At 40.9% G+C, this 25,760-nt stretch overlaps 2 protein-coding genes across 5 annotated transcripts; both read right to left on the bottom strand.

The window, feature by feature from the left end:
* Window positions 1-560: 560 nt before the first annotated feature.
* pfkfb4b (6-phosphofructo-2-kinase/fructose-2,6-biphosphatase 4b) lies at window positions 561-15,134 on the bottom strand. 4 transcript variants are annotated; one of them, XM_061069111.1, is made up of 14 exons: window positions 15,033-15,134; window positions 7,627-7,743; window positions 7,407-7,503; window positions 6,586-6,652; window positions 6,406-6,480; window positions 6,263-6,319; window positions 5,589-5,710; window positions 5,305-5,512; window positions 5,075-5,221; window positions 4,881-4,985; window positions 4,660-4,789; window positions 3,999-4,061; window positions 3,610-3,674; window positions 561-1,543 (listed from the first exon to the last, which is right to left on the bottom strand). In XM_061069111.1, exons 1-14 carry the CDS (start codon window positions 15,073-15,075, stop codon window positions 1,484-1,486), a joined length of 1,356 nt encoding a protein of 451 aa, XP_060925094.1. In that variant the 5' UTR covers window positions 15,076-15,134; the 3' UTR covers window positions 561-1,483. The 4 variants fall into 4 exon arrangements, with proteins under 4 accessions (XP_060925094.1, XP_060925093.1, XP_060925092.1 ...); XM_061069110.1 differs by lacking the exon at window positions 15,033-15,134 and adding an exon at window positions 9,163-9,333; XM_061069109.1 differs by lacking the exon at window positions 561-1,543 and having other exon boundaries at window positions 2,841-3,674; window positions 15,033-15,132.
* Window positions 15,135-19,452: 4,318 nt separating this feature from the next.
* On the bottom strand, window positions 19,453-25,415 carry LOC132999906 (MAP kinase-activated protein kinase 2-like). The gene is made up of 10 exons (XM_061069705.1): window positions 24,787-25,415; window positions 23,032-23,171; window positions 22,030-22,094; window positions 21,418-21,497; window positions 21,183-21,309; window positions 20,927-21,002; window positions 20,679-20,803; window positions 20,108-20,193; window positions 19,937-20,017; window positions 19,453-19,838 (listed from the first exon to the last, which is right to left on the bottom strand). Exons 1-10 carry the CDS (start codon window positions 25,084-25,086, stop codon window positions 19,623-19,625), a joined length of 1,296 nt encoding a protein of 431 aa, XP_060925688.1. The 5' UTR covers window positions 25,087-25,415; the 3' UTR covers window positions 19,453-19,622.
* Window positions 25,416-25,760: the final 345 nt, after the last annotated feature.

Raw genomic sequence — 25,760 nt, 5'->3', positions numbered from 1 at the left:
ACATGCGTGTACAGTTTGCACTGTACCTTCTTTTATACTCCAAATACAACCAGGTACTCGATTGAATGATATAATTATTATATATTATCAGTCATTCAGTGTTAAGTGTTACACTTATGACTGAAGATTTCTGATATAACTCTTACCTCATTTCTTAAAGACTGAAACCTAAAAGGTTCCTATTTCTGAAGTCTGTTTGAATGACAGAGCAGGAGCTGCAGGGCATTCAGGAAGTTCACTACTCCTTCACTGTATATTTTGTTTTGCCGCAGCCTCATGCTGTATAAAAAAAACATTTTCTTGCTTCAATGTAGACTCAATACCAGATGACGATAAAGCAATTTTAAGTGTTTTCAAATGTACTAAAAAGTAAAAACTGAGAGTTCCCACAAAGTGTTTCATGTGAAATGTTTCTTCACCTTGATTTGATTGTCTTTTGTCAATTCAATTGTTGGACATGCACACACACACGTCTGCTCACAGCTGACAAGCAAAGGTTGAAGGAGATGCAGAGCTCAGAGACAAGAGTGTGTGGAGCCCCCCCCCCCCCCCCCCAATTTTGTTTTAGAAGAGCAAAGTGGTCTCCATCATTCTTAAAGGGAGAAGTTAGCACAGCTAGGACTCTTCTTAGAGGCGGCTGCCCAATTGATCAAATGTGTGAGAAGGGCCTAAGGCCGAAGCTAAACTTCACGTGTACCAGCAAATGGTCTGAATACTTGTGTAAATTAAATATTTGAGTTTTTCCAAATCTGCAAAATGTCAGTCTAGTTTTGCTTTGTCATAATGGGGAATTGAGTGTTTATTGATGAGGGGGACATGTTTTCTATATATAGGCATAAGACTGCAACAAAAAGGTTAATACTATGACTATTCACTGCACATTTGACAGAAAATGGTTGCATTTATAATGCTAGTTCCACTTTTAAAGGTGATTTTTTTTTTTTTTCAGCACCTTTGGAATGTTTTTTACCATCTGAAATCAAAGTAGGCAAACCCAACACATGAGCGGGTTCTTTTTTAAACTATAAATCGATAACCAGGAAAAATGTTCTTTTACAAAAATGTAAATATTAATTTTGTGTCTTTAGGGATTAAGGACATTGATCAAAGGTGTTTTTGGGATCATGGTACATGTTCTTCATACAAGGAAAAACATCACAAACACAGAAAGCACCTGGCAATATACAAAGAGCACAATATACAGTAGATGTTAAATATAATCCATGAGAAAAGACAGAGAAAGTGAAGGGAATATTACAATGACAACTGAACTAAATATAAAAAATATTGGCGTTTTCGAGCTACAGGACCATTTCAGTTCACAACAAACAGATGTATAAAAATGGATCGTATTTACTCAAAGTGCTTTAAAGTTGAAGTCTGGGGAGATGCTCATTTCTCCGGATCAGTGACAGATGGAGAGGACCACCGTTAAAATGACGCTGTCGGACGAGGTCTCAGCTGTAACAGGAAGTGCAGGAGATCAGAAGTGAGCTGGGACTGTTAGCAGGGCGTCTTCGGTGCTGCGGACCACAGTCACATTCTGAAAGAGCCATAACAGAAGAGCGGACTGAGTTATAGTCTCACATTACTTATCTGACATTTTTAAATTAGATTCTTTTCACAGAGAAATCCCTTGATGTCATATTATCTTCATGAAGAGCAATCGTGAGTAAAATGGCTCAAGATATTCATTCATTCATCTGATAGTCAATGTGGCAGCAGTGAAAGTACTTTGTTGCTTGTTTTAATACGTAATAATCAATTTTAACCTTTTTGAGTTTAGACATTAAAAATCAACCTCAATCAACTAAATGACAAATCAACAGAACAGACATTTTCAGGAGAAGCAATACACATGTGAGCATGTGACTGTAGGGAGCAATTCATCTGTCTCAACAGTAGTCAGTTGCCCAACTGAACCATGAAACAGGTTCTGCTTGATGTAGTTAAAAACTCTAATACTGACCATGAAAGGTTTCCTTCTGTAAATGCTTTTACTGTGTGATGGTAAAAATAGTTGTTTGAATGCATGTTTGAAAATCCAATGGATATCATTTAATGTTGATTTCAACTTACTTCATGGTTCACATAAACACCTTACTGTTGACATGAGATACAAATGTGTTTACAGCTGAATAATGATCATGTTTCAGTGTCTAAAATTTTTAGCTTTTAAAATTGTTTAATTTAACCCCTTTTTTGTTCCAGCGATCCTTTTTTCAAACTACTCCTTAAAGGTTTTTCAGAGACGAATCATTAAAGTCAAACTCAAATTGCTTCTGAAATGTGTTCCGTGATTGTGCACTTTCCAGACACAGTCATGACATGAGTGCAGTTCATGTTTGACATAAAAACAAATGAACACTGATGTTTCCACCAGAAAAATGAACAGAAGAGTGATTTTTTTTCAATTTGTACATTTATATTCACAATGAGTAAACCTTGACAAAGACAAAAACAAATAAAATAGTTTCATTTGATCAAATAATATAAAAGTTGTTTTCGCCAGCGACGTCAAAAATTATTACTGATTTCATAATAAATTAGGTAAATCCTAATTTACCTAGTGACTGAAAATTCGGACAGGACATCACAGATTATCATTCATTTTTAAACAGAAAATAAATTCTAAACACAAGAGAATGGTATTGATATAGTGCATTTCTCTGCAGCAAAATTAATGTCGATGTTAAATGTATTTGTTCTAGTACGCACAAGTAAAAAGTCAGTCAGGTTATAAAGCATACATGGAAACAATTTATGTAAATACAATCAGGGAAGAATTCATGATTTGAAAAATTAATTTATATAAGAATTAAAAACAAAACGTAATGTGCTTGTTTTTATGTTTTAATTCAGACTGTTCCACCACACGTCGTTCCTACACTTGTAAAGAACCAATGCATTTCATATCCTCTAACCTCGACATAGGATGACATCTCATCTTTAGCTCCAAACTCAGAAAGTCTGTGACGTCGCAGCAGAGTTTGGTTCATCCATGCTAACAGTACGTATGATGAAAGGTGTGGACCAGTCAAAATGTACCCACAAAGGTCAAAAAGTCTAATAGGTCCTCACAAATGTAGGCACGTACACACACAAACAGACACGCACACACACAGTTGATTCCAGTTATGTCAGTCAACATGAAAAAGCAAACAAACAAAAATATCAAACAGAATTGTAACATTCCTTTCTGTCACCACTGAGAGACCAATATGAAACCAGAGGTCATGGTGGAGGTAGGAGTGTCAATGTTAAGGGATGTCACAGTTGTCATGGTTACCACCATGGATCTCATGTGGACGGAACACAGCTTCCTGGTTGTGAAAGATTTACATTCTTGATGAGAAGAGCGGGACGGATCCCCAGTGACTAGTCTGCGTGCTTCAGGAGGGAGATGAAGAAAGTGTGGAGGACACACTGTGCCTCTCCAGAGATCAAGCTTCACACTGCTTGTAAACACACAGCGGTTTCTGAGACGTCCTGATTCAGTCGTAGATCACAGAGGACGTTGTCTTGAACTTGAGGTGAAACCCATGACGTGGATTCAACTTGATTACATTGTCTGCTGACAGACCTTTGTGTGCTGCCTAGGATACCTACCTCTGGTCTGTCTCTGTGGGTGTTCACAGCGTCCACGCTTAAATAGACAGACTCCACTTTACATCCTGAGTGAGAGCAAACAAAACAAGAAGGATCCAGTTAGGTGCACGCTATCTGACAACTGTAGATCATGTGACGATAGAAAAATAACTCATATGATGCTGAATGTTTATTTTTGTGCTATAAATGAATCTTCAAAGCAAAATTATATACTGGAGAGGATTCATTATTGTGTTTTCTTTTGGTAGTAACAGGTTATCGCAAAATAAAACGAGAGTTCAACATCATTGTTATAAGCAACATATAACTACAAGAGGTTACTGCTGTAGAATATTTGGGAATTTACAGTAACTACATCATATAAGCTTATACAAAATGGTATAACTCACCGTAAGCCACGGGGGTCAACTTTAATACAGAGTGCAAAGGGCACTTAAGATAAGGCAACTCATCTGTGGAGACAGAGACAGGAAGTCAACATCTTCATTTAATTTGTGGAGGTCAGAGTGTAAAACATATTTTCACTTGAATCTGCAAATTAAACTAAGAACTTTTCAAAATGTTCCAAATTAAACTCGAAACGAAATAAGCAACAGCGCCTCCTGCAGCCAAACGTGTTTATTCTATCTAATGACATTTTCATGTAGAGAAAAACAAAGCCTATTAATGAGTTGACTGAAGCTCTGACTGTGCAGTCCCACTCACTGACCTGAAACCCAACTAAACAAATAACAAGAAATACACAAAACTCTGTTTAGTATTCTTTGTAGTTTAAGTTTCCTCACTTATCAGAGATAGAAGCATATTTTTAATGATGTCTCAGTCTTTTGAAGTGATCCCTAGTTTGGCATCACTCTTGAACCTCCTGGACATGATCCTAGCAGGAAATCTTATCGGCTCACCAAAGTTTCATAGAGCAAGAACAGGTGTTCAGGGTGAGGCGTGGGAATAAAGGCAGCACAATTCTCCCCATTCCAAGTCAGTTTCCCATAAAACTAATACAATATATATTCTAAATAGGCAAAATAAAAAAGCTTTTGTCCTTCATACCTGCAGACTTGTCCAGGAAATATGCGAGAAGACAGCGCATCACTGCTTGGTGACAAATCACCAGAATGTTCTCTTGTCTCTCCAACTCCATGATCACCGGCTCCAGTCGCTGCACCAGGTCTTCATACGACTGAAAATCACAGACACGTCAAACACAGTCATGAGGACAGAAGCGCCTACAAACAATAAGGATGAGACATGTGGAAGAATCCCAGTCTCACCTCTCCTTTAGGATAGCGGTAGCGGTACTTGTCTTGGTCTCTCAGTGCGAACTCCAGAGGGTAATGCTCTTGAATCTCTTCGTACTTCATTTCCTCACACACGCCCTGAAAGACAGAAGATGTGTTTAGCTCAAGAAGATAAAGGCTTAAAATGAGCTGCTGTATTCATTTCACAAATACAGAAATCAACGTACAGCATCTATTTCGTTGAGAGGCTTCCACTGTTCGTATGGAACTCCAAGGCCCTCTGCCGTCTGGATTGTCCTCTTCATCTGGCTGGTCCACACCTTCAGTTCTTTGATATTCTGCTCCTGGATGAAGTTCCTCAGACTTCTGGCAAACTAGAAATCCAGACCATTGTATAAATTATATCTATTCGATGAAAACTCAGGTTTTTAATACACCCATAGTGACAAACACACACCTCTTTCCCTCTGTTAGACAAACCAGAGTCTCCTCCGATGCGTCCCTTGATGTTGAGGTCACTCTCGCCGTGACGGCACAGGTAGATGGAGCGTGGCGTAATGTGGATGTTCATCAGGTAGTAGACGATTCGACTCTGGATGTGATCGACAACATGGTTCACCAAGTATTGACGGCCCACGTCAATGATCTTTATGTAGGACAGGTCCCTAGAGCAGGAAAGTCAGTTAGACACCTATGATATTTTGGAGCTGATTTAAATCCACTGTTTTTGTGTGTCCTCACCTGTCCAGAACCTCGTCCAGAGGCTGGTAGGACGACTCGTAACATTTGATTCTCTCCATGAAATCCTCGACGGCCTCCTCTGTGTTGCAGTGAATGTAGTCTGGGCTTCCCAACTTCACTTGCTACAGGAGAGGAAACACAAGGAGAGGATGTGAGCAGAGAGACAGGCGTGACGGCTGCCTGACGCTTTAAGCACTTTGTCATGCCGAGCAAATCTGAACTAGAGCTCCACTGTTCTCTTCCCTCTGCTCTGACCAGCAGATGCAGGTTTTAATCGGCTCTGGATTCAATGGGCAGTGTTGCAAACGTGATCCCCTGATGAATATTAATTCGGCTAATTTGGCAAGACAGTGAAGTGAGAGAGCGCCCCAGCCTTTGGTGCGTTTGTGATGTTGAACATGACGAACAGGCAGGAAAAACAGAAAGGCAATGTCCTCAACTGGCAAAAGGAAAGGAGTCAATCGCTTTTTTTAACGGTTTTACTCATGTTAAAAACCTGCTATTTTTGGTGTAAAACAGGTATTAAAAATTATAGCTAAAATTCAGCTTGCATAACTAAGTAAAAAAATCCACCAATCAGCACCTCTACAAAACTCACATTGCATATACTTTGATTTGAAAGTATCACTTAAGTATGCATCTATTTAAAAGAGACAGGATTCAAAAACACTTACCACTATATTTTGTGCAATGACATCAGGGTCCTCACACACAGACTCCACAAAAAACACCTGCATTGACAAAACAATATTTAAGACTCAGAGAAACATTAAGTCAAGAGGACTAATGATTCAGTTAAAATGCTTGGTGAAAATACCTTGAACCCATTCTGATCAGCGAACTTCACGATGGTTCCTCTTCTTTCTCTTGTTGTATTTGTGGCATCAAAGACCTGAAAGGGCCGGAAAAAATAATTTCTAATTAAGCCCTGACTTATGCTTAATTATTGTATTAATAATGTGTCAAGCAGACTTCAGGGACAGTATCAAGGACTCACCGCCACCTGCCCTCCTTCAACACACAGGTACTGCCGAACATCATTGAGAGCTGCCATCGCACAGTGACTGTTGAAACACAGCAGACACAGTCAGGTCACTGCATGTCCAACACTTTACCAAGTAGCTGCAACTACTTTGGAAGTTTGCAAGACAAGATGTAATAATCTCAAGGCCTTGTATTATGTTATGCGTGGAAAAAATTATGAGAGACTGTTAAATTTGACCATGGTTTACAAAAATTATAGCATTTACAACAGTGATAAGTTCTCCAAGGAGATAGACATGCTGAAAATAAGATATTAATTATTTGAAGACAAATGAGGATCAAACAATCCTTTATGATCATGTTTTGTTCGTCAAGATTTTAAAGAAGTAAAAATAAAGTAGAAAGTATTTTCATGACCATCCACTGCCCTAAAAACTGAGTGTACAAAACTTTGGGAAGTTTAATGAATCAAACTTACACCAGAAAGTAACTGATATCTCATAAACTCTGGAAATCTGATTGGTAAACAGATCATTTTGACAATATCAGTGATTTTCACCAATGCTTTCAATTCAGGTTTATGCTCACTTCAAATTTGTTCTATAATGTTTGTCTTAGGGTCCCCAGATTTAATTTAACTGTGTTCTGTATCATACACCTACGAGACAGTAGGATTAGCAACTGCAGTATTATGTAATTACTGTATAGAATAACCAGACTGCTGGTTTTCAGTCCAGCAGATTTCACAGTTCTTCAGAGTGGCTGGTGGCTGTATCCAGCAGACCTCACCTGCATGGTACAGGTCGAGTGTTGGAGAAAACAATGTGGACTCACCGTCTGATTTTTAAACCTTCTTCATTATCCGGACGGAAAAACTCAAAGGACTTGTAGATCTTCAGACACTCCCTCCGATACTGGCCGACATTGAACTCTATTGCAAACAGACATAATTTGTGTTTAATGATGGAGCGTTTCAAATTTGTTTGCGCTTGACATTTGCAAAAAAAGAAAACGCCCTGTGCAAGGTTTGTGTGTTTGCGAGTTCAGTCTCTACCTTTGGTTGGCACACCGATCCAGTTCAAGTAGCGTGTGAGCTTCTTCGAAATGTAAGTCTTCCCTCGGGCTGGAAGTCCCACAGTCACAATGAGCGTCGGGCAATTGGTCATACAGACTGAAAGTGAAGCAGACACAGAAACCCAAACTTTTATTAGATTTTACTTGCAGCCCCGTGTCTTGTGATTGGTTGATTGTGTGTATCAGCGGGACCATGATAGCACAACTTCCCCTGCCACTACAGCTCAGACTCCAAATGCAAAAGATGGCAGCGTTCCTATCCGGGATATTTAAGCTTCTTTTCCGGACAGTGCAAGAAAGTGGAGACACATCATCCATTAAAAACAAGAAAGCACAACTAGCTATTACTTACTTGTTGCATGTACATATGTATGTAGATGGCTAAGAAGATTCTTATTCATGTTGCCATGTTTCATGTTTGTTTGATGGATATCAAGAGAAAAATATTAGTAGAGAAGATTAGCTTTTACAGCTAATGTAGTCAGGACTAGTTGGTTAGCTTGTATGATGTATTGTTCTTGTATCAGATGAAATAGGGGAATGCTACAGTTTCAAATGATGATCAAATCTGTTGCCTTGACTTCACTACAGTTTGCTGCATCATTGTTGCTGTACTGAGGAACAGCAGGCACAAATGAGCTCGAAACAGTCAAATAACAGTTATTCCTGACACCTCGATGGGAATTGTCATAAACAGCATTTTAGATTCTGCTGCCAGCATTTCAAATTGGGATACTTTTTTTAACAATGAAATTGGTTCAAAGTGTAAAACTGTTGCCTATACAGAACTAAAACCATTAAAAGTAAAAAAACGATATCAGATATCTTCCTCGCGTCACAGATGATATGGAGAATGACATTTCATCACATATAGTGAGAATTTTATACAATCAGAAATCAAAGTTTAGAGATCAAGTTGAAGAGGGTTAATTGCCTCCTGCAGGGCTGGGCTGGCTGCAGAGTGTTTGAAAAAAATAAAACAGCTTGAAACGGTCAGAGCTTGACTCAGCAAAAACCAGGTGCGCTGCAGAGAGAGCAGACCAGACTGAAAACTGCTCTGCATGGGCACACACACACACACACACACACACACACACACACACACACACACACACACACACACACACACACACACACACACACACACACACACACACACACACACACACACACACACACACACACACACACAGGATGTTAGAGAGGTAGTCCTGGGTAATTCGTTTGGGTCATGAGTGTGTCATTTGGTCCGATTCAATTAAGCGGGATTCTAATTATTTCTAAGTGCTATTCTGATTTGTCTCCGCGCATGAGATTTCATGGTAAAGATGATGCAACACAAGAGGCAGGACTACTCAGCAAGTCTGTAAGCAACCTCCAAAACAACCGTAATACAACTGAATATTAAAGAGGTGAGAGGACAGATGGGCTCAGGGACACGGGAAGACGCGAGCAGGACCGATCGGAGACACCACCTCCTCCCGGTCCCATCCTCTGACGCGCGGCAGCATCTTACCCCGTCGCTGCGCTATGTGGCCGGTCTCATTCGGCATCCAGATCTTCCGCAGCGGGTTCTGAGTGAGCTCCCGCGGGGACGTGTCCGACACGAAGTCCTCGTTGTCCAACATGCTGGATGTCCCCCTGCTAACCTGAGCACACAGGCTGAGTGAGGCGGGGGGCTGCAGACCCGGCGTACTGATTCAGCAGCAGGAGCAGGAGGGGGGAGCATATCAGCTGAGGAACAGCAGCTCCGCGTTACCGTAACGACCGGAGCACACGCGCAACCCAAAGTGATGGAGCAAAACAAAGCGCGCGGAGAAGGATGCACTGTAACCACTATTTCCTACATTTGTTCCTATACATTATAACGATAGAGCAAATTCTGTGATAATCGACATAATGTCAAACAATCACATCACAAGTGCATCGTGGTAACTGCCAAAAGCTGCTTTCAGACATGCACTGAACTCTGGATAATTTTCACACATTTTTCGGAGTGGCTGTACGTGAGAGGACAATGTCCAAGTGAGAGATTCTGGACTTTCGGTGGAGCTTCTGTTTCCAGTCTTCAAGTAAAATGTCCACAGACAGTCTTTAGGGGCCACATGTGAAAACACAACAGGAGATCCTCCGCAGGATTCAATACAAGTGACTGGGTGTGTTGATGAGAACCCGCTACAGCAAAATACAAAAGCCTCAGGATGAAAAAGCACTGCCATAATAAGGAGTGATGCCAGTGTCGATGTGCTAAAAACAAAAACAAGGGATCTCCACAGCGGAATTTATACGTTAAAATCCTGCTGCACCACCCCTCATCTGAACAATCCGGAGTTGTCATGTGCTGTAGTGAAAGCATCTGAGTTGTGCACGAAATGGTTTGTACTTTTCTTGTACTCATGAACACTCAAAGCTTTAAATTCATGTGCAGCCCTTTCTCTTTGAGAAGGGGCAATTTGGGGTTCAGTATCTTGTTAAGATCTCAAAGAGGACAAACGGGCTACTGCCCATGCGACTTCAGCCCTATGCTGTGCACGTTCTTAATAAAGAAGTATACAAAATGCCCCTAAAGAGGTAAAGTGCAGGATTTGTGTATTTATTTGCGTATTATTAATACATGTCAGTTTCACAGTGTTTGACACAAACTGAGATAAAACAACTCAGGAAGATGACCAATCGATATTATGTCTCCCTTATAAGTTACTTAGTTTGTAAATGATTACATTCACAAAATTTGGGTATTTGGCACTATAGGTTAGAATTTTGGGGATTTCCTTTTTTGTACTTTGTTGTGGCTGTTTTTTGACATCTAGTTAATGTTTCACATTTAGCTAAAAGTCTTGGATATGACAAATAAAACTCCTAGAATATTTTTCACAAATACATTTCCAGTACAGACAAACAAGCCTAGATCCTTGTTTCTGGGAATGACGCGTTACCGTAATACTTCGTATAGAGGACTGAGCTGAAGCAGGACAAAAGGAAATGAGTGAAGAAAAACAAGTGTTCGGTTCACGCGCAACACGCATGGGCAGTGAATGCAGCGGGCGACTGGACCAATCAGAGAAGAGACGACGGCTCCAACAGCCAATAGGAGAGGAGTACCAGGGATACTGAGGGCGTGCATGATGAAGAAAACTATCGCAGCCTCAACAGCGACACGACCCAGGCACGGCCCCCCCCCCCGGGTAACGACCCGGCATCCTTCTTATGGCAAACGTCATCAACAGCTCCATAACACACACACACACACACACAACACCTCCTGTTACTATGTCAATATTTCATCCAGGATTTAAATCAGCTGCTCTTGTTGTTGGTATTAGACGTCATTAACTATTCATTCATTTATTATTGAATTAATGATAATTATCATTAATGTTATTATTTTATAATAACAAGAGATGAATGCAGTTAATCTATTGTATTTGTTTAAAAATAGATACATTAAGAGCAGTAGATTTTATAATACATCTTGTTATTTTTTCTGATTATGATTCACGTCTGGTCTATAGCCCGAAAAAGACTTGAAGGATATGTTACAAACCTAAGTGTCCATTCACAGAATCAATCAATCAATAATGAGGTTTGATTTTGACAAACAGTGTTTCTAGCTTCTCAGGTGTCAAGACTTATTGTTTTTATTTCTTTACTATCCATTAAATTCAATATTTTTGGTGTTGGGCTCTGACAAATAGAACAAATCATAATAAATCATGAATTGTCAACCTGGTCTCTTATTCTAATGGACATTTTCAGTGTTTCCTGGTGTTCTATATCAAAATGTTTTATCAATTACTACTTAATAATTACTACTTATCAGCAGTAATTAATTAAAAAGCGTAATCTATAAATACATTTTTTTTTAAAGCAAGGGAATGCCCGGCACATTCCAAAGTGATTCCCTCGAGCTATTTAGAAAACAAATGCTTATATTTAAAAAGAAGTGCCAGAAACTGTTTGATATTTTTGCTAAACTGATTAGATTTCCAGGAGCTCTCTTGTTCAATTAAAGCATAAAACGTACATTTATTTTCTGTCTATCAATCATTTCTCTGTACAAGAGTCAAGAAAAAGAAGAGTGCAGCCTTGTGATGACTTGTTATGACTTAGGTAGCGGCACTGTATTTTTTTTTGTCAGCCTATTGCACTGTCAAACATTTGACACCAGGTGGCACTGTGCACCCATCTTTAAAGGCCACAAGAGTTGAATTTAGATGAACACACAAAGCTATTAGGACAAAGATGCATTAAAGAGGATGAATTACTCTGTTAGCAGAGGTGTGATCAGTCCAGCATCAAGTGTAATAGTAAACACAGCCAGAGGTCAGTCAGCAAGTCAACAGGACTAATCCCATCAGGGAGATACTAAACCTCACAGTTTGTAACAGTAATCCCATTAACACATGTTAACATTCAACACAAACAAAAACCCGCTAGAAATCATATTTCTGCACACGAGTTGGTCAAAGTTATTCTTCAAGCACTGACTCAACAGCTGAAATCAGTTATGTGAACTAGTGAACTATCCCTTTAATGCGACTAACAATTACTTAAATGAAAACAGTATGATGCACCTGGGTAGTAGGATTTGAGATTACGAGTCCCAGTAAATTAAATCCAGAGGATGAAGTGTTCACACTATTTAGACCCTTAATAGGTATACCATCAAAGTTCCAAAAAGATTAATTACTGGCTTATCTGATGTTGTGTATTTACTATATACTATAAAAGAGTGACCACAAAAAACACAATGGTGACACTTACATTTATACTGATCCAGACAATAGCACATTGAGTGGTTTTCTCCTCAAGACATCAAGACCTGAGAATTTAGGTTTCTGCTGACCGTCTACACCACATGGCCAAATGTAAGTTGAGGGCAGAACATCACACTCATATGTGATTGTCGCTATAACCGCTACCGCAAAGATGTATGGACCCTGGCTGTAAAGATTTGCCCACACAACAGTTGCTGTCCTCAACTGAACTCACCCTAAAGGAGTTGGCATGAGGCCAGGGTTGTCCATATGGTTAACAAACTGTCCCTCTATGGTCTGTAGTGGTTTATATTAGGCCTAGAGATTCTTTCATTATCAATCAATCTACTGATTATGTTTTGAATAACAGGTTACATTTTGACTAGTAATTATTATGATGAGCAATCGTCAAAAAAGCTCCTCAATTTCCCAGAAGCCCAAGCGATGATGCAGTCGTCAGACATCAAATTTACACTAATCTAAAGAACACAGCCGGTGCTCCAGTTGGAGAAGCAGCAAACAGAGCATTTCAGCCCTATTGCTAGAGAATATATGTGATCATCAAATACACTGGCAACAAAGATAAACAGACTAGTCTTTTTAGCATTAAATTGAAAAAACTGTAATTCAGAATCAATAGGAATCCATTGTGTTATCGATGAGAGAAGAAACAGTTTCATCTGAAAAAAAAGTCATGTCTCTGCTATGCAGAAACCCCACTACATGTGTGAACATCAAACATACAAAATAACACCATCATCATCTCTGGCCTTGAATGCTCCCAGATGCAAAAACAGCTGCTTCGTCAGTGCACTGAGCAAGCGCACTGTAACTGCATCACACACAAACACACACACAGAGGCAACAGCTCTGCCTGAATCCTATAATGAGATTCAGAGCGAGCGGGTGAACTTTCCTCCAGATAGAGAGCAGACAGAGGGAGGGAGGGATCGAGCGAGGGAGGTGCAGCGAGAGAGAGAGAGACTGTGAATAAGGAGGAGGAATGATATCCTGAGATTATTTAGAGCAGGGATGTGACGGAGATAGAACGAGTATTGAGTAGAATAAGGAGATTGAAAGAAAGGTTGAGAAAAAGCAGGAGGCAGCCTCTGAGGGATGTGGATGATGATGGGCTGTGGGGTATACGGATACTGTGAAATGCACTTAGGGGTATGATCTGGATCTGCTGCATGCACTGAAGCATATTTCTCTCCCTCTGCAGCAATAAAAACATGGGGCTCTATCAAACCGCAGCAAGCTGATGCTTTCACAACCAGTCTCCATTGCCCTTCCAGCAGATTCATGTGCACAGAAATGGTTAGCAGCATCATAGAGAAAGAGTAAAATACAGATCTGATGTTTATTTGTTTCCCAGCATGCTTAAAATAAGGCCCTACGTACATACAAAGATGTGACTTAATAATGTGTTTTTCCTGTTTTTCTGCTCAGCCCCTGCCCCACCTCTCTGTGTGGAGGCACACAGCCAGCACAGCACAACACAACACAGTTCCTGCCTCACCAACACTGGGCCACGCTCATCCCCTTTACATCTACCACAACAGCTCCAGCTGCGGACACTAAAAACACCCGCGAACACATCCATGCAGAGGACAGCAGCGAATCCCTCAAAGCTGTCACAACACGGCAGCACGGGGAAATGTATTGTTACCCTCTGGGCTACATGACTAATAGAATTACATAACAGTCTATTCTTTTAATAACTGAGTCTTTGGATTATATAGGCCAGGGTATTAGCAGTGGTCCAGATGCCATTAGTATGAATGTGATGCCTTGTTTAGTACTCAATGTACAAACTGAAGCACCTTCAACAATAATAGAGATGTAGTGGGACAACACTTCTTCCACCAGGGGTTTGAGGCATCTGTCTTCCATGTTGTGATTAATACGCAGACTTCCTTGTAGGAAACACATACCTTGTCAAAATTGACATTTTGGGACAATCAAATAGACCGGATGTATTTACATTCTAACCAATGAGTGAGCCACAGGAGGAGCTCCTCTACTTTACTCCTCATACTGTCCTTTACCCAAAGGATCATGTGCACAGTGTCTCTGGGGAAACAAAAGTTTCAGGGACATGAGCCTGGAGGTCAGGGTCAAGTTGTCTTCACAGTGGATCTACAACACAAAGCAGCCATGTTGTGTGGCTCTACACCAGCAAAGTGACAGGGTGTTTGTGGACATGTAGGACACCACACCGCCGTGTTTACATCCTCCTCTTCACTGTCCCTGCACTGCACAGATTAGCACACAGGCTAACCCCAGCAGCAGACGATGCTAGCTCCCTAAAACACCTCTGCTGTCAGCAAAGTGACAAACTTATGTCTCCATCGCATGAAACCTGAGACAACCAGTGTGTCCTCCAGCTGTGTGTCGCAGTCAGTTCCGTGTCTCCGCTGAGTAGAGACCGCAGTCAGCTCCTGTGAAGCCTCGCTGCCTACGTGACACAGACTTGTTTACCTCGGCTAACCCAGCTGCTCCATAACACACACACACACCCCCTCTCACTCACTCACTAACACACACACACACACACACACAAACGCTGTACACACGCCTGAGGGAATAGAAATAAAAGTGTATGTTCGGCGGGAGTTCGCGTCCTTACCTGCCCGGTCCCTCGTGTTCCTCGGGCGGCAGGAGCCTCTCATGGTGCCCGTTTAAAAGCCGTTTGTTCCCGGTGTGACACAGGGAGTGAGCCGCAGCAGCTCAGGGTGAAGCATTGAATGAAGTGAGAGAGAAAGTGAGAGAGAGAGTGTGTGTGTGAGAGAGAGAGAGAGGGAGAGAGAGAGAGAGAGAGAGAGAGAGAGGGGGGGGCGTGTGCGCGGGGCTTTCTGTAGGCACGCGTGCACACCCACATCTTCCACAGTTTAGCTGCACCTCTATCTTTACCTGAAGGGGTTTTCAACCGTTATCTGTCACCCACCCCCTGAACCCCACAACAGGTTGAAATGATAATCTCATAAATGAAAAAATCTGATATAGATGTTTTACCATTTCACTTTAAACTGGTATTTAGGTCACCTGGAAGCAGAGACAAGCATTGAACACGATGCTGACTTGTCTTTGGCTAAAAGTTTGCACACATTACTTCCAGCAGTTAAACAGCATCATCATCATTCATCTGAAGTCAGGTTTGGCCACCTGGCAAAGGCTGTATGACAAGTGTTGTTTTGGCCCAGCTCTGGCCCACACTGTCACACTGTCACATAGTCATCCAGCCCACATACCACGTGCCTGGAATGAATGCACTTGTGCGGTCTGCTCCAGTTTGCCAGATCTGGAATGAAGCCATAGCAATACAGCACGTAGAACAAAGGCTCACATCCATTTTGTTCAAGCCGCAAGAAGGCCTGAAGGGCTGCACTATTGCATGAGGAGGCCCACATGCTATACCCCCTTTTAAACCCTTTTAGCTCTGTTTTTGTTCTCCACCAACCGACGGGTACATAGCTGGTCTTTTAGCTGCCAAATTCCGCACTGTATAGATCACTGTGTTCCTTCTCTGTCCTTGCACCTTTGCTGAGCAGGTATTGTTCAATGAACTACAACAGTTAAGTTATGGGTTGAAGCTAAAATAACAAAACAAGGGGAAGTGGGATATTCATGTCAACATCATATCTGTCACTATCAGTGACCTCTCTCACACATTGTCTTTGATACACTGATATAGGTTGATTATACCTGCATTAAGCACAATACTATATAATGTGGGTCGTGCATTAATAATATTGAATATTCAGTGCAGTCAGGATGAGGTCAGCCACTATCTGGATCTGTTGAAGACCCCAACTAACCACAGAGAAAATTTTAAATGAACTAGTGCTTAAATAGATATTGAAGAAATGTGTGTAATTGTTGCCCTCTTACACATTTTAAACTTGCACTCTTTTTGATCCTCTATGGAACAACTGGAACTGGAGCAGACGTTGGTGGAGGAATCTGAGCCTTGTCTATTCCCTCTGTGCCATCAAGTGTCTGCTGGGAGTTGGAGTTGCCTTTCATAGAGGGCACTGGTGGTAAGGGTCCTTTCTTTAGAGCAGTGGAGATGGATGCTCCTGCAGCTCTTGATCAAAGTCTGAGAGGCTGGTCCTTTCATACACACCAAAATGCTATATCTTCAAAGATCCCATATTACCTTTAAACATAATGAACAGCTTATGAGGGATGTAGGGCAATTTAAAATTAAAGTACCTGTTTTTCAAAGCCTTTACTCCTCTGGATTGTGATGATGCACTCAACAGCATTGGCACAGTCTTTTTCTTTCAGGGCTTCTTCTGGGAGTTTTGCCCTGCATCAACCAACAGGCTAGACCGGATATTCAGATCCAGATCCTGCAACTTCATCATGCAAATACATAACAGAATGAGACTGATTATGGACTCAGTTGCTGTCTGTGATGATGAGAATTGTGATTTGTTTGGCCCCTGTATGAGTGTTTCAAGGACATGTTTTGAACTGGTGAAATGCTCCTCCTCGTCCAAATGATCCACTGGTTTGATTCTTCTCACTTGTTCAGCGCCTATTTTTTCAGCGTTTGTCATCTAAATCATGCCAATCATCATTTCTGCAAGTGCATATAAACTGAGACCAACGATGATGAACAGAGATGATACAGAATAATAGCTTCACCAATTCGTTTCCTATCGTGTGGAGAGAGCCACCACATATTTTATGTGCGTCGATACACATGCGTCATCTATTTGTTTGCCATTCTCATCTTGCTTCCTCTGGGCCGCGTTCACCGCCTGATAAAATTCCTCAGTCTCTGTCATTTGCAAAGTTACAGCTATCTGGTGGCCCTGAGCAAACACAGCAAATCCACCCTAATCCTGTAAATGCTGTGATAACATGTAATAGGCACAGATGCTTTCAAACAGGGTCACTTGCATCTGCAGGGAGAGTGTGGAAGAACGTGCCAGGTCCCGGGTAGTTGCATGGGACGTTTAACTCCTGCTGCCACAGTAGCTTCTCATGCTGTGTTAAGGAAACAAAAGGTAGAGGTAAAATGAAAGGAAGAAACGTAAGGGGTTAAAGAACAACATGCCATCATGAGGAAAAGTACAGGCACACTCATTAGGATAAAAAATCCTATAGTTAAAGAAGGACATAATTACATATATAAACAGCTGTCTCATGCCTGCAGCTCAACTTCTCCCTATATAACGAGGACAAAACGTTCTGTCTCCCCATTGATAGGGGTGGTATACATGTCTCATGTGCATGCTGATGTGTGTGGGTGGAGTATCTAAAAAATGTTTGTCTAACCTTGACACAGCAGAGATGCAGGAAGAGGAATGAACAGACTCATCCTCAGTGAGACACCCCACGCCTGAACAATGCCAGCCTGGACTCTCACCCTGTGGCTCTTTGGCCTCCAGCACCTGAGCTACTGTTGATTTGATCAGCTGAAATACACCAGTAGTCATGTTGATAAAAGCAAAATTTACATTCTGCAGGATTTAAGAATAGGAATTATGTTGCTTGTGCATATCTATCACACGGTAGAACATTTGCCCTTCAGAAATGATGTGAAACAAATGGATACCCCAGTACTTACTGATTTCTCATGATGATTGGCTTCTTTATCATTTAACAAACTGAATTTTAAATACCAGTATATTGTTAACGCTTCCCAAAAAAGTATTTCTAATGTGTGGAGTTCTCTCTGCTCTTCTCTGCTTGTGCACAAACTGTCAAATCCCCAAAATGATCTTTGAGAGGAATGTGGTCCAGTAAGTGTTATCCACTATGCTTAGTTTCTGAACTCTGATATTTTTCCGTCAACTTTTTTCTGTCAAGTCTAGTCCCAGACATCATTTTTAGTAGCTGAGATGCTTTTTTCTGTGTGAGTGACATTTTTTTTATCTTACATTTGTTTAACGAAATATTTACTCTATAAGTTACTTTTATATTTTTCCACACACCTAAGAAATATTTATCAATAGCTGACACTATTCTTTTTTGCAAATCAAACTCTTGCCATCCCAAAGCCTAAATGTGTTTGAGTGCTCCTTGACTCTGTTACACATTAAGAAAAGGCATATAAACACTTTCTGCTCGAGAGTTACCTGCAACCACTGATTTATCTAATACTTGTTATTTTATATCACTTACGTCCTTCCCCTCTGTGTCTGTGTAGCTGTCTCTGTTCTCTTCTCTATTGATTTCCCTGTCTTGATTTTGTTCTGTTTTTTGACGTGTCTTTTATGTACAGAACAGGAAACTGCTGTAAACCAGTTCTACCTGAGTCAGGCCCATTTAACTGTAACATTAATATCACTTAAAATTCTTTCCTTTATAAAAAATAAAAATATGATAGCTGATATCTTACTATAACTGAGATTATCTTCAGATTTGTTACTAAACGTACATTTCATTGCTGTTTTTTTTAGTAAAGAAAAATGTTGAATGCAAGACTTAAGTCCTGGACAGAATAAAACATACATGCGTGGATTTACAGGTAACAGAAAGGCTCATGCTTTCTGAGGCTCTTGTATTTTCCTCCAAGGATTTAACATTTTAATTGAAAAGTAAACGATTTAACTTAAAGACAATAGCTCAGGGAGTTACTTTAATACAACAGGCAGCATTAATGTCTTGGCAGAGCCTCTCTAGGGAGGAAATTAAATGGAGTGGAAATGTCTGGACGGGTTGATAGATCTACACAAGAGGCACGTTAACCCTTTGACCTCTCATGGTTTCATTGTTTCTTTGATTGTGCCTCTCACAATACTCACATATTTAACCATTCCAAAAGTCCCCATACCGGACACATTAGCTGGATGTACTGTTGCCTAATAAATGTATTTTAAGTCTTCCACTTATAGTTTTTTCTTTATTTTAAGCGAGAGGATCCAATTTCTCAAACTGCCACAAAAAATTTGCATTTAATTCTCACAAGAAATAATCACCAAATAGATGGAACTATCATGCACTGGATGACTGACACACTTCACAGACAGAGGTTCAAACTAAGGAACACAGTCAAATGTATCTTCGTGTACAAAAGTGACAGAACACACCTGTAAAACATAAAAAACTCAGTTTTATTTAAAATGTTCGAGTGGTGCCCATCTAATTATACAACATTCATAAGACTATTGAGAGCAGTGATGTGAAAAGGGAGAAAAAAGTGAGCAAAATACAACAATCCGAGGGACTTGTAGATGGGGAAATATTGCTCACCCTGACTTGTTTATGCTACTTTTTCAGAAAATGTCACCTCTCTGTGATTATTACACACTATTCCATCCCCATCTCCTCCATCAGCTTGTCCGGCTCCATCGGCTCCTCCAGTCGCAGGCTTCTTGCGTCTCTTGTTGAGCAGAGGGTTGTTGGACGTGTCCAGGTCCTTGATTTTCACCTGGTCGTAGTCCACTCGCATGGTGGCCAGAGCACTGGTCATTTCCTCCTGTTAGAGGACAGGAGACATTTTGTGTTTTATTCTGATATTTTACTGCCACCTTGTGGTGATAGCCTGACATGGCCTTAATCGGATCATGTTCACACCTTCACATCGTCCCACAGCTCCTTGTCCTCTGTCAAAACACGAGAGGTGTGCAGGGGTGTTGGAGGGACGACCATTGACTGCTGCAGTGTGAGACACATGATCGTACATGAATACACACACGGGAGAAATAACAGGCCTGTAGCCACAAAGCGTATCAAGTCTAAACTTACACTGATCCAGGGATGATTCATGAACTGTGTAATGGTCATCCTTTCATTGGGGTCGGTCTTCAGTAACTGAATGATGAGCTGTTTGGCTGCAGAGAACATGAAATAAAATAATCTCAAGCATTTAACCTGATAGATTGAAATAATTCGGGGTAGTGTGGATGCATCGTTGGAAATAAAATGCCGTCTCTGAGGATAGGTGACAAGTATACACAAACGGTTACTATTTCTAAAGCTGTCAAATTTGACAGCAGAGAAGAACTGTAAACTACAAATTAAGTCTCTGAAAGACTGTTAAAGAGAGACAAGCATTGTCAATTAAATCAAGTTGCACCAAATTTCACTCACTCATATATATCAGTTCCCTAAATGTGTCTGATATGTTTCATCATGATGTAGTTCAGATAAACATGTGAGTCTTAATTTAAATCCTTGATGTCACCTACTTAGTCCTGGTTTTTGAGTCGGGCCATGAGACTGAGTGAGAGCTAACGTGTAAGTAACTCTGCATGACATTTTAAGCTGTAATATCTTTTTGCTGTTTGACAAATATACTTTATGTAAATGGACTGACCTTCCTCAGAAACATCTGCCCACTCCGGGTTGGGGAACTCGTATTGGCCCAACCTGATCCTCTGCTTCATGCCTGGAGAGATGGCCTGACCGGTGTTAGAGTAGAACGGAGGAAACCCACACAGACTACACAACAGAGAGAGAACACTATGTTACCCTGATGTCTTCAACATAAACCCACATCTAACCAGAGAAGCTATAAACATGTCTTTAAGTGGAAACGGTTTAATAGACGCACATGATACTCACAGAATGTACATGATTACGCCCAAAGACCACATGTCACATGATTTGTCATATTTCTCTGGCCCAAGCACTTCTGGGGCTGAACGCAGAGAACAACACAGTGATGTGAAGAATGAAAGACACACATGTAAAAAGCAGGTCAACGTGCACATACACAAGGACATGGTGATAGTGAAGGACGGTAACCATATTTCCAAACACTATTCCTGTATTTACATATTTTCTTTACCGGTAGAAACCCCATGAAGTTAACACTCACCAACATAATATGGAGTGTAGCAGGGAGTTTGGAGCGAGTTGTGCAGCGTTGTCTCCTTAGCAAAGCCAAAGTCAGTGAGCTTTAGTGTGGCGTTGCTCTCCTTGGTGGTGTACAGCAGGTTTTCAGGCTGTGGGATGACAGAACAAAAAAACATTAGAGGATTTAAATAACATGCACACGGCTGGAAATTTGTTTGCGAATTTACTGTGAGGAATAATTTTGACAGGGGCAGTACCTTCACGTCTCTGTGAGCTATGTCCATGTGGTGCAGGAACTCGATGGCCATGCCAATGTCATGCATGATTTCTGAGGCCTCTGGTGGACAGAGACAGAACAGATGGACCAGAAAACATGAAAACAACACACACACAGCAAGAAAGTAATCCCAGAACTTTTGGAAAGAGAAGAAAATCTGCACATATATACTCTTTCTTATATTTTGTGTACTGATACAGAGTCGCCATCTTAGATACCCACATCATAAATATATACAAAAATATATAAATAGATGGATAGTAAGATGGATGGATGGATGGATGGATGGATGGATGGATAGATAGATAGATAGATAGATAGATAGATAGATAGATAGATAGATAGATAGATAGATAGATAGATAGATAGATAGATAGATAGATAGATAGATAGATAGAGAGAGAGAGAGAGAGAGAGAGAGAGAGAGAGAGAGAGAGATGGGGGGGTAGATAGGACTCAGGATGTAAGAAGTTAAATGAAAGAAAACATCTAATATCTTCATTTAAACCTTTGGCAGCAGGAGTGGCCATACAATAGAACCATTACAGGATACAGTGACATGGGGATCTGAACCTGCTGAACTCCATCTCACCTCTCTCTGTGAACGCCTGGTCCCCTCTGGCCTGAATACGACTGAACAGCTCCCCTCCCACCATACTGAGACAAGGTGAACACAGATCACAACGGGGTTAGCGAGGGGGAATCACATCACTGCAATTATGGCTTCATTGTGACAAACAAGTCATTGTGCCTCATTATCTACTGGTTAGATGAGTCCAATCTTCTGAGCCAAGGCACAATCAGAGGACTGCATTGATGATTTGAAGAAAATAATGACTTGAAAAGTTTTTGTTCATCGTGCGACTTTTACACTGTAAATTGAATACAATCACATAAGTGGCAAATTAGGTAATGGTGTTATTGTTCAAAGAAAAACAAGCTTCATTTCAAAGTACAGTTTATACTAAATAAGAAAAGTTGTCCATAATCCAATAGAAATGGCTTTTCTTTAGGGTTAGGGGAATTCTTAGCATTAAAAGATTTTACATGCGTACCACTCACCACCGCACACTGCTAAATACTTTTTTTTAAGAAAACCTTGCAACAAAATTGTATATGATAAGATCCCATGTCGTATATTGAAGCACAACAGAAACAGACATTGTCTCTAGTGATTTATGTTTTTCCCAAAAATGTTATGCAAGTGTAAATTCCAATCCTCAATTCCTATTCAGAATCTGCTTATTTGTTGGTTAGCAGGATGACACAAGAACTACTTTCCATGTAACTTGGAAGGATGTTGGATGGAAGGATGTTGGATCTGTGGGTGAAGAACTGGACATGATGGTAAGTCTGTGATGAATCCTTTTTATTGGACCATTATTTATCAGTGTGTGTTACTTGGTGCATATCCACATAAAAACCTGGATGTAGTGAATTTAAATGTGGTTTGTGCTCTACAGAATGTCATTCTCGTTCAAACGACCACAACACCGAACTACAATAAAGAAAAAAGGATGCTGACAATCTTTTTAAGTCCTTTACAGTCTTATAATAAATAGACAGTGAATCACATTGTGCTGGTAATGCTCACCACTCCATTATAATGAGGAGACATTTCTTTCCTTGGTGCATGTTCTCGTACAGGCTGAGGATGGGGACGATGTGGGGACCACCGGACACTCGCCAGTGCAGTTCAACCTCCCGTCGGGCTTTAGGAGTATCGTACAGAATCTGAATAAAGAACAGAAACATCAAATTAATCAGATGTCTAAATGCATATGTTTCCATCTGTGTACGTACTGTATATTTTCCGATCACAGTGTTCCGGACAGAGAAGCTTCATTGATTTCTTAAAAATCTGTTGTAAATATATTTTGCAGAGAAATCTATAATCACATGCAGACATTATCTCATGCTCCAGTGTGAAGTCATTCACTATTAATGGCCACTATTAGAGCCGTTAATCTACTGCTGTTATAGCAGTCATTTCCACTGAGAAAACAGAAGCGTTCATACTTTAAGAGTGCATTTGACAACATGATTTATCTCTGTATACACAGAGCAACAGCAGTGGAATCATTAAGACAAGAGGAGGATGTTCTATGTTACCAGAAATGCAGACACCAGAACCAAATTCGTGTGGGATTTAAAAGGCATTTTGAGCACTGGAGGTGAAAGGTAATAATATGTAACAAGCTCAAATACTTAACATTGAACGGATGGGTGAGATGCAGATTTTAACTTTTGATAAATGTCAAAGGCCCGGAGAGTTGTGCGAAGAATTAACAGAGAACATCATTGTCCTCATAAAGAAGAAACTGTGTCAAAATGTCCCAGACAGCATCATCACTGTCTGTCAGACTGTCTGGGTTTAGCTCAGCAAATGAATCTGCCTCATCCATGAGATTCAATCTGCGTCATATCATTCAGAGCTATCACTGGAACTAAAACTTTAAAAGTCCTGCAGGGAAAAATCTATTGAAATATAAAAATCTATCTAAGAATCAGACAGTGAGAATCACAAAGACAGATTAGGGATGAATAATTTATGTTTTCTCTCTTTCCAGTTACAGCAGCCTTCAGAGGACTGGTTAGATCATGCAGAATTAAGATGAGCACACACAAACAAACACACACACGTTTTTACTTCTATCTTAGTGAGGACAATCATTGGCATAAAGCATTCCCTAGCCATTTACCCAAACGCTAACCATCCAAACTAAATGCCTAACCCTAACACTAAGCTAAACCTTATTCTAGCCCTAACCCAAAAAACCAAGTCTTATTCCCCAAACAGTCCATTAAAGAGTGGTCAGAAAGTGAGGACCAGCCAAAATGTCCTCACTTTCCCAAAATGTCCTCCGTAGGTTGTAGGCTCAAAGTGGTCCTTACAAAGATAGCTTTACAAGAGCACACACACACACACTGATGGATTTACATTGATTTTCAGGGGACTTACACTAACCCTAACCATAGACTCTAACTTATACCTTAACACAAACCTAACGTTAATGAGTTAAAGGGCTAACCCAAATTTAAACCTAACCCCAACCCTAATTTTTAAGCCGCACCTCTATCTTAAACTAATCCTTATCGTAAAATTAATCTAAACCTAACTGCCCCCTCACCTGAACCTAAACTTGACCTAAATGTAAACCTAAACCAACCCAAACCTTGACCATAACTTTCACTTAAATCTAACCCTAAACCTGAACCAGAACCCAACATAATCTAAAGTTTAAGGCTTTATACTATGGGGACTTGATTTATTTCCCCACAAGGAAGAAAAGTCCCCATAATGTGACTAGGTCCCCACAACATCCGTAATACTCGGACACACACACACCTTGAGGGCACATTTCTCTCCGGTCCTCTTGCAGAAACATTCCAGCACTTTTCCGTTGATTCCCAGACCGAGAACTTGAGTTGTGATTTTATAATCGTCTGTGACTGCGTTTCTCCTGAAGTGCAGTGAGGAGTAGGCTGGTGGTGGAGACTGCTGCTGGGGGAGGAGGGGGAGGAGGGGGTCAGACAGGCCGCTGTCGAAGCTGCTCCCCGGGCTGCTGCTGCTGGAGCCGCCGCGCTGCGTCGTCCCGAGCTGCGCAGGAATCGGTTTTCCCCGCTGCTCCTCCTGGTTATGATGCATTTTGTTTGTCTTTCCAGTAAAAACCTGACTGTGGCGCAGAACAGATGTCTCCAGCCTCAGGCACGGAAAACATCCAGTAACATCTTAATCCAGCTGCGTGTGTCTTGATGACTCTCCTGCGTCCAGACACAACATCTTGAATAATCTATAAAAGCTCCTTGGTGTAAAGAAAAGGGCGGAGGTCTGAAGTCGAACCGTTATACTGGCATGGAGACTTAAAGGAGAGTCCAACTGGACACTGGTTTCAAGCGTAGAAAAACACACTAAATCCGAGGTAAAAGGAATGAGTAAAGTTCTGTCCCGACCCGGCCTGCTCCTCCTCCTCCTCCTCCTCCGCACGGGTATCCGTCTCTTCCTGCAGGGTACAACAACCTCTCAACTCCCTTACGTCAGTGCAGAGCGGCTCAAATTCATCCTCCATCCAGCCACAGACGCTGATTCGGTTTTCTTAAAGGAACAACCACGCGTAAAGACGCACGTCGGGGCACCGGAGTTAAGGACAAGAAGATAATGTTGTGAAGACGTCCAGGGGCGTAGGAATGAGGAGTAGGTCCCTTGAAGGAATATTGTTCTGAACTGAACATTTTCAAAAAAATATTTTTTACTTTATATTTGATTTTAAAGATCTGCACTTTTAGAAGTATGTGTGGTCTGTTATTAAGCTTTTAACCCAT

The sequence above is a fragment of the Limanda limanda genome, chromosome 4, assembly GCF_963576545.1.
Source record: "Limanda limanda chromosome 4, fLimLim1.1, whole genome shotgun sequence".
NCBI lineage: Eukaryota > Metazoa > Chordata > Actinopteri > Pleuronectiformes > Pleuronectidae > Limanda > Limanda limanda.
This window is presented reverse-complemented; position numbering and strand designations above follow the sequence as displayed.

Bases quoted from the DNA above. Each gene is read 5' to 3' on its own strand.
- LOC132999906 (XM_061069705.1), bottom strand. From the start codon at position 25,086: ATGCATCATAACCAGGAGGAGCAGCGGGGAAAACCGATTCCTGCGCAG. The intron at 21,498-22,029 runs GTGAGATGGAGT...TCTGTCCACCAG, and splicing joins CCAGGCGTTCACAGAGAGAG to AGGCCTCAGAAATCATGCAT. The intron at 21,003-21,182 runs GTGAGTGTTAAC...CTCTGCGTTCAG, and splicing joins CTACACTCCATATTATGTTG to CCCCAGAAGTGCTTGGGCCA.
- pfkfb4b (XM_061069108.1), bottom strand. From the start codon at position 9,274: ATGTTGGACAACGAGGACTTCGTGTCGGACACGTCCCCGCGGGAGCTC. The intron at 5,222-5,304 runs GTGTGTGTTTGT...CTGGATTTCTAG, and splicing joins TGTCTAACAGAGGGAAAGAG to TTTGCCAGAAGTCTGAGGAA. The intron at 4,986-5,074 runs GTACGTTGATTT...TCTGTCTTTCAG, and splicing joins CTCTCAACGAAATAGATGCT to GGCGTGTGTGAGGAAATGAA.